Source organism: Aquarana catesbeiana, linkage group LG04, assembly GCF_042186555.1.
Source record: "Aquarana catesbeiana isolate 2022-GZ linkage group LG04, ASM4218655v1, whole genome shotgun sequence".
Taxonomy (NCBI): domain Eukaryota; kingdom Metazoa; phylum Chordata; class Amphibia; order Anura; family Ranidae; genus Aquarana; species Aquarana catesbeiana.
In genome coordinates this window covers 546867962-546884687 of record NC_133327.1, presented here as the reverse complement: position 1 = coordinate 546884687, position 16726 = coordinate 546867962, and the positions used below count along the sequence as shown (strand labels likewise).

General features: G+C 41.8%; 1 protein-coding gene across 1 annotated transcript in view; it reads left to right on the top strand.

Moving 5' to 3' along the window:
• NOX3 (NADPH oxidase 3) overlaps positions 1-2803 on the top strand; it is a 70091-nt gene extending 67288 nt beyond the window's left edge. The window contains exon 11 of the mRNA XM_073628956.1: positions 2486-2803. Within this exon, the coding sequence (XP_073485057.1) occupies positions 2486-2612 (127 nt within the window). The 3' untranslated portion in view covers positions 2613-2803. The remainder of the gene's footprint in view (positions 1-2485) is intronic.
• The last annotated feature ends 13923 nt before the right edge of the window (positions 2804-16726 follow it).

The following is a 16726-nucleotide window of genomic DNA, read 5'->3' as shown; positions in this document are numbered from 1 at the left end:
GGCGGGGTCACCGGGGGGCCCCGCCCCCGTTATTTAAGAACCGTCAGACGAGGAGACTCCGTCACACAGCAGGAGCCTCCCTCCATGCCAGCATGGGTGCGGAGCGGCCCGGAGAAGAAAATGAAGAAGAGAAGAAGAGAAGAAGGAAGAAGAGAAGAGGATGAAGAAGAAGATGAAGAGAAGAGTGGGAGCCTCCCCCCATGCCATGGGTGCGGAGCGGCCCGAGGAGAAGAGGATAGAAGACGCCGCGGAGGAGATGCTGGACGAGAACGCTGGAGGAAGAACCAGAAGAGCCAGAAGAACCAGAAGAAGAAGAAGATGAAGGAAGATAGAAGAAAGAAGAAGCATTTAAATAAAGGAATTGTCGAAAACTGTCTCTTGTCATTTTTAACATTTTTGACAGTTTTTTAATGAAATGGTAGGGGTAAGTACCCCCCTTACCATTTCACACAGGGGGGGGCCGGGATCTGGGGGTCCTCTTGTTAAAGGGGGCTTCCAGATTCCGATAAGCCCCCCGCCCGTAGACCCCCACAAGCACCGGCCAGGGTTGTGGGGATGAGGCCCTTGTCCTCATCAACATGGGGACAAGGTGTTTTGGGGGGCTACCCCAAAGCACCCTCCCAATGTTGAGGGCATGTAGCCTGGTACGGTTCAGGGGGGGGCCGCACTCTCGTCCCCCCCCTCTTTTCCTGCGGCCTGCCAGGTTGCATGCTTGGATAAGGGTCTGGTATGGATTTTTGGGGGGGCCCCACGCCGTTTTTTTTTTTTTTGGTCTGGTATGGAATTTAGGGGGAACCCCACGTCATTTTTTATTTTAAATTTTGGCCGGGGTTCCCCTTAATATCCATACCAGACCTGAAGGGCCTGGTATGGAATTAAGGGGGACTCCCACATCATTTTTTTTTTTAAATTTTGGTTCGGGGTTTCCCTGTGTGGAATTCCCATGCCGTTTTTATCAATGAACTTCTATGTGTATTGTCGGCAATGCAATAGCCGCGGGTAGTTTTAAATGGGTTTTTTCCTTCCAAATGTCATTTTGCTGTCAGACTGTTCTAAACACGGGAAACATGCGCCCCTTTACAGGCATACTATAGACACCCCCCAGGTATAAAATTTAAAGGGATATTACACTTTTATTGTTTGACTTTAAGCATTATTAAAATCACTGCTCCTGAAAAAACAGCCGTTTTTAAAACTTTTTTTTGCATTGATCCATGTCCCCTGGGGCAGGACCCGGGTCCCCAAACACTTTTTATGACAATAACTTGCATATAAGCCTTTAAAATTAGCACTTTTGATTATTCATGTTCGTGTCCCATAGACTTTAACGGTGTTCGCGTGTTCGAGCGAACTTTTTTCCTGTTCGCATGTTCTGGTGCGAACCAAACAGGGGGGTGTTCGGCTCATCCCTACTCCTGATATTCAAATTATATAGATTTAAATTTTGGAGAAATGAAAACATTCAATGTTACTCATTCTTGATGTGAGACTAACTAATTTTGAAATACAATATGTACAGTATTCACCTAGCAATAGCCCTCTAGAGCACATTTCGCACTATCCTCTATAGTTACGGCACATGTACAGGGTATAATTTAGTATCTACATTCTCATGGAACACAACTGTAACAATTACTGATATCTTCAACTGATAAACTACTTTTGACATTTTTCCAAATTTGAAAGACAAAGGTATAAACCTTTGGAGGTAATTTTAAGGCTCTTACATCATTGGAAAGATGTTTGGTATATGTATTACTACCATACTATTACCTATACATATTATGAAATACTGTATATGTGTGTATGCATAGGTGTACATAAAACAAGTACATATAGTACGCAGAGGGGGAGATTTACTAAAACTGGTGCTTGTAAAATATGGTGCATCTATGCATGGTAGCCAATTAGCTTCTAATTTCAGCTTGTTCAGTTTTTGACAAAAACAACCTGGAAGCTGATTGTTTTCATATTTTGCACTCTCTAGTTTTAGTAAATCAAACCTAGAGTGACCCTATGCTGAAGAGTACGGGATCTGCTGAAGAGTACAGGATCTGCCACACATACTGTGGGGCATAGAGATGGATATATTCAGAACACAATTGACATTGGCAATAACCTCTTACTTTATCTAAATAATATTCATTTTTTTGGAGCCAGATTTCTTTCAAATTCAGAAAATTGGAATTTATAGGCATGTATTTGTGAATAATTAGGATTCAGTCATTATTATTGGCAGTAAAAGCCATCTGCGATAAACAAAACAAGATTTGAATTGTTTAATTGTTTTGGCCAAATTTGGGATTTAAATAATTAGTTTTAAGCTAAGAATTACAAACATGACATAGCAATATACTGTTAATGTACACATTTTTCAACTTTGTCATTATTAGTTAATTGACAAAGCAACAGTAAAATTTATCTGTAGCTGACTTTTTAGTAGCATTAATTATACAATTAAATCAATACTTTTTTTTTCTATCAGTGACAACATTGGAGTGTTCTACTGTGGCCCAAGGTCTCTCTCCAAAATCCTCAATAGTATGTGTCGTTTACAGTCATCATCCGATCCCAAAGGAGTCCAATTTCATTTCAGTAAAGAAAGCTTCTAATGTGCTGGAGCACCAAGTCACACTAGAATCTTCTGATTGCTTTGGGTGGCATGTGAATGTGATAAATGTGCAGTATATGGTGTGGTCCATTTTCTCTGTGGAAACCATCAATAGATCTTGTTACCACCCTTAAATGCTTAAATGTCCCAAAGATCAAATGACCATTGGAAGAGCAACTTGAACCAATATTAGCAGCTAGAACTGTAAACTGATTTCAAAATAAACCGGTTTAGCAAAATAAATATTTTACTAGATTATGGTTATAATTGGCTTATATGACTATTGATTATTATACAGTAACTGGTTAAAAACTATTTTTATGACATAAATATCTGATTAATCTTTTTTGGTTGAAAGCCATATTGTTTTAGGGCACTTTGACAAGTTGGGGGTTTTGCATTGGTAGTTTACTCCACACCAGATGTATGTTTTAGGGCTTTTCCTGCCCACTTTTATTTAAAAGAAAGCAAACTTTCACAAATGAATATCTTCCAATGCAGAGGGTTCTCACCATTAATACAACAAAATACCAATATTCAGCCTCATGGCTCTCTATGCAGCTCTACTGCTCAGGCCTCATGCCCCTGGTCCTCTAGACAATCTAACACACTTCCCAGTGCTTGTGCACCAATGCTGTACCTCTGTCAGCTCTGTATCTTTCCTTGCAGTTTTCCTGCTGCTCTGTCTCTCATAGACTCTCTCTCAGGCTCGAGGCCTTGGCCTGTCCTGTCCTGGACAGCATGGTGTAGACATGCACCTCTCTGCTCTCTTACAACACACATTGTCTGCCAGGAGGGTGGGACACTGAGCTCTAATTCCGTCTCTTCCGTCAGTTTACAGGGGGGATGATATAGCCAGGCAGTATCACCCAGGTTTTTTAGGTCATAGAAGGAGACAAATTACACAGAACAAGCACATGTATAACATGCTTTAAGGGAACAGGATCTGTGTTTTTTTTTTAAGTTAACAAACACTTTAAATAAATTCTTGGTTATATATGACCAGCACCAAGGGTGAATGACTTATGTTTTCAAACACAGGTTTAAAGTGTTTCAAATAGAGCTTTAGGACAGAAAAATCTAGAAACTTAACTTTTTTTTTATATAAAATATTTATTTATAAGATTAAAAAAGGTCACAGATGAATCAGTAAGAAATTGCCACAATTTTCATTATATGAGTATACAAATATATATTCACCCAGGTCATTGACATATTAGGGTTCTATAGCTAGGTATAGTTCAGCTTTATCAGTGCAGCACACTGCATATAAAGATCGAATATTCAAAGCGTGCCCAGTATGAAGGAACAGAAAGAGACCATGTAATTATGAATTACCATGACTTACTCACTGAAACAAAGTTTCTATATCTTATGACATGTAATACAAAATATATAGTTTAAATAAAACAACATATCAGTATTTTAACCGGAAAGGACCAGTCAGGTAAATGAAGGAACTTAACTTTTAATATTTCACCATCCTCTGTACAGCTGTTACAGAAAACTGAGTGACAGCTTGTCCCCTAGTCAGGAACGTCTTGTGCTGAGCTTACAGCACTCAGAAGTGACTTCCCAGAAGGATCTATGGAAGGTGCTTAACCGGTTCCCGCCCGACTCACATACTTTTACTGCTGCAGAATGGCTCTCCTGGGCGAAATCCCATACGGGTACGGCTTTGCCCAGGAGAGCCGCCAGCCAGGGGACCTGATGCGCTGGCCATGCTTGATCGCATGCACGAGAGCCAGTGCAGGGATTTGTGTGTGTGTAAACACACAAATCCCTGTGCTGTCAAGGGAGAGGAGACAGATCGTGTGCTCCTACTAAGTAGGAACAGTGATATGTCTCCTCCCCTAGTCAGTCCTATCCCATCACAGTTAGAACACACTTAGGGAACACACATTTACTCCTTAATCACCCCCTAGTGTTAACCCCTTCCCTGCCAGTGACATTTACACAGTAATCAGCGCATATTTATAGCACTGATCGCTGTATAAATGTCAATGGTCCCAAAAGTGTGTCAAAAGTGTCCGTGAGCACGGCGGACACCATCTAGGTGGCAGGTGGCGGTCAGCGAGTGGCAGGCAGCTGTTTCGGTGTCCTCGAGCACGTGGACCCCATCTAGGTGGCAGGTGGTGGGGGGCGAGTTGCAGGCAGATGTTTTGGTGTCCTTAAGCACAGCGGACCCCATATAGGTGGCAGGTGGTGGGTTGCATGCAGCTGCTCTGGTGTCCTTGAGCACGGCGGACCCCATCTAGGTGGCGGACTGCAGGCAGCGGCTCTGGTGACCTCTCCTCCAGCACGGCGGCTTCCGCAGTGCAAGCCGCCGTGCGTCTCCTCTCTCCTCCTCCTAGGCACTAGGCGTCCAATAGGATCGCTTGACGTTTTCGGCAAAAGGGTCTTATGACCCACTTCCTGATTGGCGAGGAGGAGATTTAGTGTGAAAATAGCGAATATTCTTTCACTATCGTCAAACAACTGGGTGAGCTCACTGCGCCCCGAGCCTATCCTTTTTTGAAGCCTATTAGAGCCTCTGGCGCTAATCACGTGCTTCAAAAAAACACACACCCCCATTGGAATCCATAGTTAGGCGCCCTGTACAGGCATACCCCACTTTTAATTACACAATGGGGTTTATTTACTAAAGCTGGAAAGTGCAAAATCAGGCTCACTTCTGCATAGAAACCAATGAGCTTCTAACCCCAGCTTGTTCAATTAAGCTTTGGTAATAAAACATGGAAGCTCATGGGTTTCTATGCAGAAGTGAGCCTGATTTTGCACTTTCCAGCTTTAGTAAATAAACCCCATTGTGTACTTAAAAGTGGGGTATGCCTGGTATGTAGATCAGGGAGCTGGACGCATGGATGGGGGAGTGGCACCTGTGGGCCCATAATGGACAGGCCGCCACGGGCTGCAAATAATATGCATGCTATACACACAGAGAATGATTTAGTAAAACTGGAGAGTGCAAAATCTGGTGCAGCTGTGCAGCTGGTGGTACTTAGGTACTTACCTTAAGGCCCCTTTTACACGGGGTGGAATCTGTCCTCTGCTGATCCCCGCTGAGCAGGCGGATGACAGGTCTGTGTCCGCTCCTCTTTGCAGAGTGGACACGGACACAGCCTGCTGCTCTCTATGGGGTGATTGGATGAAAACTCTCTATGGGGCGGTTTCCATCCGATTGTCATCCGATCTGCTGGATGGATGGTGAACCTATCCCCATCCATCTGTTTTTAGCGGACCAGATCAGATGTCAGCGGGCAACAGCAGACATCCGCTGCCCTATGCAGAACAATTGGTGTTCCAATCGCATCTGCTGAAAAACAGTCTGCTGGTGTGAAAGGGGCCTAACTGAACAAGCTGAAATTAGAAGCTGATTGGCTATCATGCACAGCTGCACCAGATTTTGCACTCTTCAATTTTAGTAAATCAACCCCACAGTGCCATATAGTAGCTAAATGGGAAATTCTGGTCTATAAGTAACCAAGAGATAGTGAGGTTTATTTACTAAAACTGAAGAGAGCAAAATCTGGAGCAACTCTGCATAGAAACCAATCAGCTTTCAGTTTTTTTTTGCCAAAGCTCAATTGAACAACCTGAAGTTAGAAGCTGATTGGCGACCATGCACAGCTGCACCAGATTCTGAGTGTTCCAGTTTTAGTGAATCAATTCCACATAGTTTTATCCATTTTTTATACAACTCAGACGTACTGCCCTGCCTTATGTGCAAAGAAGGGGTGGCAGCTATGCAGACATACTGAATTGGGCACCAGATTTGTACGTCTACCATTCTGTTTTTAAACTGTAATATCTGTAACAGGGAGTTTGATAAAAGTCATGTATTATTACTTGTTGATTCCACTAATTTCACTAGAGTGCAACTTGATTCCACTTACACAATTCTACAATTTAATATAGATGTTTTCTCCCTGTACCACAATGCGTTTGGGGCAATACAATTCTAATTGGGTTAGGCCCACTTTAGTTGCAAGGGAACACATTCCTCATTCTTTCATTATATTTAGATTCATTTACATTAATTCATTCATCGTGGATCAAAAAAGTTATTGGAAAAGGGTTAGAGCCTCTGTAATGAAGTGTAACTCTGGCGGGGCTATGCACATTCAAATATTTACATATTCTATTATCTTTAGAACAAGACCTTTGTATCTAGAGGTTCTCTAGAGCAATTAAATCTCAAAGTTCACAGCAGAAGAGGTGCAGATGTTTTAGAAGCCAGCTCAGCTACCCCTGCTCCCCCTCTTAGCAGTGATTTAGCAGCCTTCCAGCTTTCTAATCTCTAATACTGTATAAACACAGAATATAAACAATGGTAGGAGGGAGCAGAGAGAACAGACTTAAAGGGGTTGTAAACCCTCGTGTTTTTCACCTTAATGCATCGGGTGAAAAAACTTTTAGCAGTGACCGGCCCCCCCAACCCCCCTGTTTTACTTACCCGAGCCCTGTAATTCCCTCAGCGGAGACGCGCTCTCCCTCTCTGCACGGGGTCCTGGCTCTTGATTGGATAGATTGATAGCAGCGCAGCCATTGGCTCCCGCTGCTGTCAATCAAATCCAATGACGCGGACGCAGGGAGCGGGGCCGAGTCCAGTATTCGTGTCTATGGACGCACGGTAACCCCCCAGGAGAGCACTTCTCCTAGGGGTTATCTGATGTGAGGAGGAAAGGGTGCAAAACGAGCTGCACAGTGGAGGTAAGTATGAAATGTTTGTTATTTAAAAAAAAAATAAAACAGGATGGTTTACAATCACTTTAAACTACTTGAGTGCTTCTGTTGTGAGATTTGCGGATGAATTGCTGAACAGTGCCTGCAGCTATAGAGGATAGTGAAGGCTTTTTTAAAAGCTTGTTTACTGCTTGTATGCAGTTTATAGTGTCAGCCATAGGCGTGCACACAGGGTGTGCCAGGTGTGCCTGGGCACACCCTAATCACCCCGTGTGGTGCATATTTCCAATGTTTAGTCCCCTGATATTTCACCAAATAAAAAAAAAAAAAAAATTTTTTCTCCTAAAAAATTGTAAAAAAATTATTAAAATAATATTGTAACTGCCCTACTGACACCACCAATATCTGCCCTTATGACACCATTTACTGCTCTACTGACACCTTCCGCATATATACAAATTCGCACACACATATATGTTTGAGCTTTGGGGTGCACACCCTAATGCAATAGGCTGCGCACACCTATGGTGTCAGCACATATTGTATACGGTAGGCACTATACTGTAAGAGGTTTTATTAAATATGTACATACTTTTTATCTTGTGAATAAATTATAATGGGCTCCATTCACAGAACCAGATCACATCTGGTATTTAGGTGTTTTCCCAAAGACTTCATGCAATTCTGGAAATGTCAATTCATTACTGTTTTATGCGGTATTTACCACATAAAGCTAAATATTGTATACGGTAGGCACTATACTGTAAGAGGTTTTATTAAATATGTACATACTTTTTATCTTGTGAATAAATTATAATGGGCTCCATTCACAGAACCAGATCACATCTGGTATTTAGGTGTTTTCCCAAAGACTTCATGCAATTCTGGAAATGTCAATTCATTACTGTTTTATGCGGTATTTACCACATAAAGCTAAAATGCTTGGTGAATACCGCATAAAACAAGAGTCGTGGCCCCGGCATGCGATATTTAAGGAACCGCCAGCCGCCAGCATCCTTAACAACCAGTAAGGTGGCAGTAACTGCCAAATTTGTGGCAGTGTTGATTTGTAAGTCTTGTTAACTTGCTGTACATTTTCACTGGCAAGTTGTACACTTGCAGAGCACTTGAAGCACAAGTTCTAGTTCACACTTTTCCAATTTGTAGCAAATTTGCATGACAAGTGTTTTGGAAATGTTTATACCTCACTTAAATGATTAACGATACAAATATAAGTGATTAAACCTTTGTCTATATAAGAATAAAAACGAGCGATAACAGGGAAAAGAGATAAACAATTACATTTATTTACACAGAAAAGAAAGTTAGAATAATTAGAATTTATCATATATCTCCAGTGATGTCATAAGTACAGTGTTGCTCTAGGCTGCAAAGTTAATCTAGGCCAAACTCAGAAAATTTTACAATGGACATACACAGGCTATACAATATTCTAAGGCAATTCCTAGGATACAAAAAGGTTAGAAAGAAACATAAAGAGAGATACCAGTATATATTACTCAGACAGCATATCCCCTAGATGGTCTCGGGCTGGACAGAGAGAGAGACTGAACTTTTAACTCTCTCCCTCTTTTATATGCATTCTCCACCAATCAACAGATGCCCCACATTGATTGGTTCAGAGTTGCCTCAAAGTCTGGATGGCTACATTTGAAACCTACTTGCTCATTGGCTTATAGTTGCCTCCAATCCTGATTGGTCACATCTGAAGTCAAGCTAAATACCATGCTAGGACATTGATGGAACAGTAAAACTTTTGGTGCCTCTCAGTCTATGAATTAATGAACAATCTCCTTTGATCTCCCATCCCAAACAGTCCCGACATTAGCATGTTAATGGCCCCCTGATGAATTGATGCCTTAAGGTTTGCCAATACTCTTTGATTCAATTAACACATGGGGACCTTCTCTGGTTCCCACCAGTGTAACTACATTCCTAACAAGGTGAGCTATGCTCTATCATGATATTAAAAAACATATACCCATATATATATATATATATATATATATATATATATATATATATATATATACTAGACATGTGCACACTGAAATATTTCGTTTCGGAATTTCGTTTTCGTCTGAAAAATAAATTTATTTAGTTACTCCCGAAATTCGTTTTTATTTATTTCATTTTTCGTTAAAAATTGCATTCGTCTGAAAATCCAAATTAAGGTCGAATCTGTCATTAAAGGCTTATGGTGTCTGTCGAATGTTCAAAGAAGATTCGACGGAGCAGCTAAACTGTACGACGCTGTATAGTTTACCTGCTCCGTCGAATCTTCTTAGAACTTTCAGCAGACACCATAAGCCAAAGTACGTGTGTACTTAGTTCTAGCTATTTTACTGCTCCTCCTCTTTGGTTACAATCAGCCAATAACATTCATCATCATCATTATTTTTATTTATCTTTCCTCCCCTACGTCGAATCTTTTCTCCCCTACGTCGAATCTTTCCTCCCCTACATCGAATCTTTCCTCCCCTACGTCGAATCTTTTCTCTCCTACGTCGAATCTTTCCTCCCCTACGTCGAATCTTTCCTCCCCTACGTCGAATCTTTTCTCTCTATGTCGAATCTTTTCTCTCTATGTAGAATAATCTTGGACTAATAGAGCTAAGGTTAGGCACATTCGACCACAGGTTTGATGGACACAGATTGTTATTGTCATCATCATGTCGAATCTCCTATCTATATCGAACTGTTGTAGCAACGAAAACGAAAATAAAGCATTTGTTTATGTCGGATCTTTCGTTTTTCGGACTCTGCACTTTCGTTATCGTTTGTTAAAACGATAACGAAAATACCTGAAATTCGGACGAAAATGCATTTGGACGAAAACGAATGCACATGTCTAATATATACCCACACATATATACACGTAGATACATAACATACACATATATACATATATACACATACATACATATATCCTATGGGGCAAGGCAGTTTAATTGGAGTCCTTGCAATGGTCCGCTTGGATCTCATTAATATAAATATGGAATTCAATATCTCCATCACACAAGTCAAGAGAAAAGTTGCAGTGGTGAGTCCACAGCATGAAAATCCAGCCACAGAGACCCCTGTGGTGGTATGACTATTGCACAGCACAACTGAACCAGAACTTGCAGCAGACTTGCAGAATGTTTGCAAAGAAAGTTGATCTGGAGTCATGCAATGCGGACTTGCTGCAATTGTGCAACAAACTTGTAAAGCCTGGCAAGTCTAGCAATAGCTTAGCTAGTCATTTTCAAACTAGCAGCACAATTGCTTGCCGTCTGGGAAACAACCTGGTTGTTAAAGAGCGGGCGGCCGCCACATACTTAACAACAGATGAGTCACCAGCTGTCAGTGGGCTTCCACACTGACAGCTGAAAGTAAAAAAAAAAAAAACAATGCTGGCAATGATCCAATAATTATCCATCGGCAATCACGACCCCACCACCAACCCGGAAGAAAAAAAGGTCCACTCATACCGCCGTCTAACAGTTCTTAAATAAGCAAGGGCCGAGGCCACCTAGTGACATCACCGGGTGACCCCACCCCTTAGTTATTTTAGAACTGTCAGATGGCAGGAGCCTTCATGTGAGCAGACTTTTTTCTTTTTTTAGGTCCACGGTGGCAGTGGGCGTCATGATTGACGATCGCAAAGAAAAGAATATCAATAATTCTGCGCTACCCAAAGAGATGAAGTCAGCAGCTAACATGGCCAATAGGATATAGGCAAATAACAATAAAACAGAAATATGTGTAGCGCTAAGAGTTCATTATAGGGACACTGAAGTCCAACAAATAATGAAAAACATCAAAAAAAGGAAGAAAAGTCCTCAATATGTATATAATTCATAGATATAGTCCACATGGATGTGATGACTTTGTGAGAAAAGCAATTCAAATACGTGACATCCAAGGTGAAAACAGAAGAGGCACACCACCACCGAAAATGGAAAGGCTTACCAGATCTCCTGGACCCTAGAGGGCATACGCCCAAAGGGGTCAAATCAGGCTTGGGTGGTGGGTGATAGTGGATATTCCAAAAGTATGATGGAGATGGACGTCTAAAAGTAAACCGTGGACTTGTGTGTCCCTCAGGATAAAGTTGAGGAGTGGATGGTGGTAATATAAAATAAGGAGGAAAAAGGCCACATAGCGTAATTCCGTAAAACAAATATCTAAATTTATTAAAGTAAGAAATACACTCACATGTACGTCTTTGTAAAATCAGCGCTGTATAGAAAATGGCGGCAGTGGGGTCCTACCCGACGCGTTTCATCCTCTTAGACATCGTCTGGGGGGTCCCCCCACTGCAGCCAGCAAAGTATATATAGAGACAATAATCCTGTTAATGAGGGACAGCTCCACACTGTGTAAACAATGTCACTTCCGGTATTCGGGCAAAATGGCCACCCAGCGTGCATAAATGTGGGGCTAGGGGACAACAAAGTCATGGTGCGCGTCACTCTGAATCCTATTCGAGACCTACAGATACCTCTACATCTCGACATAAAGGCTATGATGACACATACCACACTGATCCCCATTATTACCATCAACCTCCCCCTGCCACGTATAATAGGTTCTCCCCCCTTAGGGGTGTGCAAGATGATGAATATAGAGATGACTATATGACTATAGACATGATATTGGTTCTAGACGTGTGCAGTCACCCTATCCCTATGGTCATCATCAACCCAATCAATACAACAGCCAGGTTTTTTACGAGGACCAAAGGCCACGAAAAAGGGGTCCAGAGCCAAGAGAGGTACAAGGGGAGGGAGAAGAAAAAGAAGGAAAATTTGACAGGCCAAGGAGTCTTCAATCTAAGTGCCAAGTCATTAACCAAGGAGGAACTTTCTGTCCTAGACAAGGGTCTGAAGTTGGCTCCCCCAAGAAAATTGGATAGATTTGGCACTTACATTGATGTCCATAAATATATACGGAAATAAAATATTCAGCGCTAATATACGTCGCATCCCTGTACACGTGCATTCCCCAAGATAAGGGGATAGATGCCGTTCAGTACTTTCTAGAGAGGGACCCCAGCATCGCCTCTTTCCAACGCTCTTTTATCATAGAGCTGTTGGAATTCGCCACTAAGCGAAACTATTTTTGGTTCAATCAACAATATTATTTACAACTGCACGGCGTCGCCCCTAGCCTCGCCAATTTATTTATGGTGAAGGGGGAGGAGGATGTCGTCTATGCCAGTAGGGACCCTTCCCTCACGTTATGGGTGCGGTACATAGACGACATCCTCCTCCTCTGGAGAGGTAGTGCTGAATCTCTAGATTCATTTTTCAAGTTTTTGAACGATAACGACAGGGGTATTTCTCTGTCTTACACAGCCAGTAGAGACAAAATGAATTTCTTGGATTTGGAGACTGGAATACGTAACGGCAAACTTAATTTCCAGACACATTTTAAAGCCACGGATCGTAACAGCTTTATACCACCAGATAGCTGTCACCATCGATCCTGGCTTGATTCTGTGCCACGCAGTCAATTCCTCAGACTGCGAAGAAACTGTTCTGATGTAGACACCTTTAAATCACAGTCTGAACTTCTAAGAAAGACATTTTCAGACAAAGACTATGACCCTAACCTTGTCGATCGTGAGTTCCAACATACTCTCGCGGTTGACAGGGAGTCTCTACTGGAGGAGAAACCTAAAAGAGAACAGGGAGACATCTACAAATGGTCCATGTTCACTTCCTTCTCCACCCAGCACAAACAAATCAAGGCTATCCTCTCAAAACATTGGGGCATTCTGAGAAATGACCGAGTTTTAAATACAGTGTTGCCTGATCGGGCTAAAGTCATCTTCAGAGGAGCCCCAACCTTACAGAGTAAAATCGCCCCAAATATCATCAATCCCCCCATATGTCAGACATTTTTTCATGAGATGGAAGGGTTCTACTCGTGCAGAAAGTGCACAGTGTGCCAACATAATTCTGGGATAGGACGGAAAACTGTGTCATTTACATCCACAGTTACCCAGAAAAGATATCCTATCAAGCAGTTTTGTACTTGTAGTACCAGTTACATTGTTTACTTAATTACATGTCACTGTGGTAAACAGTATGTAAGTCGCACCATCCGCTCCTTTGCGGTTAGAGTAGCAGAGCATATTGCTCTCATTAAGAACGGTGATACCAAACATACTGTCCCAAGACATTATAAGCTTAATCACAATTGTGTAATTAAAGGAACACAATTTGTGGTGATTGATAAATACATTCCTCCCTGGAGGGGTGGTGCCAGGACCAGAGGGGTATCACATTTGGAGACCTTCTGGATCCATGAGCTCCGTACGCTTTTTCCTCTAGGTATCAACGTGGAGCTGGACATCAATGCCTTTATTAATAGGGCCTGATGTCCAGCTGCACTACATATATTCTCATTTTTCCCCATTTTGCTCTATCTTGTTTGATTTCGTATCTATACACATTTGTTCTTCTGAATTCTGACACAGTTCACCCTTTTATTTGTTTTATTTATACGCATCTTTAAGGGTGTGTCCCTTTAGTTGTGTACGCAATACATATATGCGTTTTTAGAACATGTATGTGGGAATTTTATCTGTACACTGTTATGGGGGTCCACTCCACTTATACGTATTCATACTACTCTGTGGGTTAGTTATGGACATACCCCATTACTCCAAAAATACACATTGACATATGTTTTACATGTGAACTTTATATTTTGCTTCTTATGTTCACTTTTGACACATTATATTGGCCTTTGGATAGTAATATACTTAGGCACACTTCGGGTATCAACACATGGTATGTCCTCTTAATTTGATATGGACAATGTTTATTTATTAACTACAGATCACATGTGTTGTTCACTATATACACACACATAAGTATTTGGCGTTACATGCACATCATGACACACTGTTGTTTTGCACATGCAGTGTTGGCTCTAACGTAATGTTTGTTTGGGGCCACTGCATAATATATATGTCACGGTGTTGTTTTTTAAATGTGGCGTGTCACCTTCTAGGTACGTAATGCCCAACTTCAGGCGGGGTCATCTTAGTACGTAGATGGGACCGCCTCTCGTAGGAGTTGCCATTCCCCGCTGCCTCCACCCAGCCATCGCGCGTGCGCAGGGTGCGCGCGCACACCAATGCCGATCTGAGCTGGTCATACGTATGACCTAACTTGTGCGCATCATCACCGGCCCGAGTTGGGCGCGTTCATAGCAAGGAGGAACGCAGCGCAGCTTATTATTATTTATTCCTTCACATCCATTCACTCAACACGTTCTTGAATTTAACATAAAATTCGAGCTATATATACAACTCAATTCCATATAAACCTACATGGGATAACATCAGGTATTTCATTCAGCACACTATTAACCCCAATGGTTTCACTTCCGGTGGGCATCTGGCTCCATAGAGAGGCGTGGAACGCACGCCGGGCGGCCATTTTGCCCGAATACTGGAAGTGACATTGTTTACAGTGTGGAGCTGTCCCCCATTAACAGGATTATTGTCTCTATATATACTTTGCTGGCGGCAGTGGGGGGACCCCACAGACGATGTCTAAGAGGATGAAAAGCGTCGGGTAGGACCCCACTGCCGCCATTTTCTATACAGCGCTGATTTTAGAAAGACGTACATGTGAGTGTATTTCTTATTTTAATAAATTTGGATATTTGTTTTACGGAATTACGCTATGTGGCCTTTTTCCTCCTTATTTTATATTACCACCATCCACTCCTCAACTTTATCCTGAGGGACACACAAGTCCACGGTTTACTTTTGGACGTCCATCTCCATCATACTTTTGGAATATCCACTATAACCCACCACCCAAGCCTGATTTGACCCCTTTGGGCGTATGCCCTCTAGGGTCCAGGAGATCTGGTAAGCCTTTCCATTTTCGGTGGTGGTGTGCCTCTTCTGTTTTCACCTTGGATGTCACGTATTTGAATTGCTTTTCTCACAAAGTCATCACATCCATGTGGACTATATCTATGAATTATATACATATTGAGGACTTTTCTTCCCTTTTTTGATGTTTTTCATTATTTGTTGGACTTCAGTGTCCCTATATTGAACTCTTAGCGCTACACATATTTCTGTTTTATTGTCATGATTGACGATGAATGTACCTGGGGGACATTTATTTTTATTTTTTAAATAAAGGGCTTGTCAAAAACTGTCTAATGTCTTTTTTTACACTACACCTTTTTTTTTTGATGAATGAGTAGGGGAACTCCCCCCATACTCTTTCACATAGGGGGAGGCCAGAATCTGGGGGCCCCCTTGTTAAAGGGGGCTTCCAGATTCCAATAAGCCCCCCGTCCACTGACACCCACAACCACTGGCCAGGGTTGTGGGGAAGAGGCCCTTGTTTCCATCAACATAGCAATGAGTTAGTGTAATACAGGTAAGCCCAAAATTGTGCAGGGGACAAATAGTAGTGGGGAACTCTATAAAATGAGGAGAACACACTTAAACCATTTTGCAGGAGTCAGGACCCCAGGATATACACAATAGGAAGACCAGCTTCGGATTGGAGTTACTGCATTTAAAGAAACAGTACTGAAAAGGTGTCACTCGATGACACTTCATCACCTTGGCCTTCTTCTACTTAGCATGAGCTTACTAAACTTACAGGTACTGAAGAACTGTGTGGCTTTTCCTTTTTGTGATTACATTAAATTTATTGGTGATTAGACTACTCTGAAGACAACTCAGACAGATGTTTCATGTTTGGCATGGGTTCTTTAAAAGGACTGAACTTTTGAAGCTGTGAAACAAAAGGCAGGACGAGTGCGAAGTCGTAGTCACCAGCATTACCTATGGTCTCCTTGCAGTCTTTCCCTATTACTGTCTTACCATGCCTTGTTCTGAACTGTGTCTCAGTGTGGAGGTGGCCGTTTGGTAGAGGCAGGGCTTTTGCTTTCTTATGTCAGAACCTCCAGCAAGAACAACGAGTGGCACCCCAGTTATAATTAAGCGCTTTGTGTTTGAAATGCGGTAACCACCCTGCTTTATCTGTGTGAGCTATGATGTTTTTGACATCAGAAAATTGAATAAAGTACAAGATTTCTTTACACATTGATGTGTGGTCATCCCACTATATTTGGCCACTGCAGTGACATGATATGCTGTAGATACAGGATTTACTAGGCACCCCCACATATCAGGAAGTGCACTGATATTTTTCAGGAGGAATTTCAGACAAAATGTATATTTTTGGGTTATTAGTTAGGTACAATTAACATTTTGAAATTTTCCCTATAACATAGCAAAGCTTTACTTTTAATGTGAATGCCTACCTAGACAATCAAATCAGTTTCTATCCAATCAGGTGGGCCCTTAATCTAATTGATGTTGGTAGATTTGAAGGAGATCAAAAGTACAATTACAGTAGTTTGTAAGGTGTA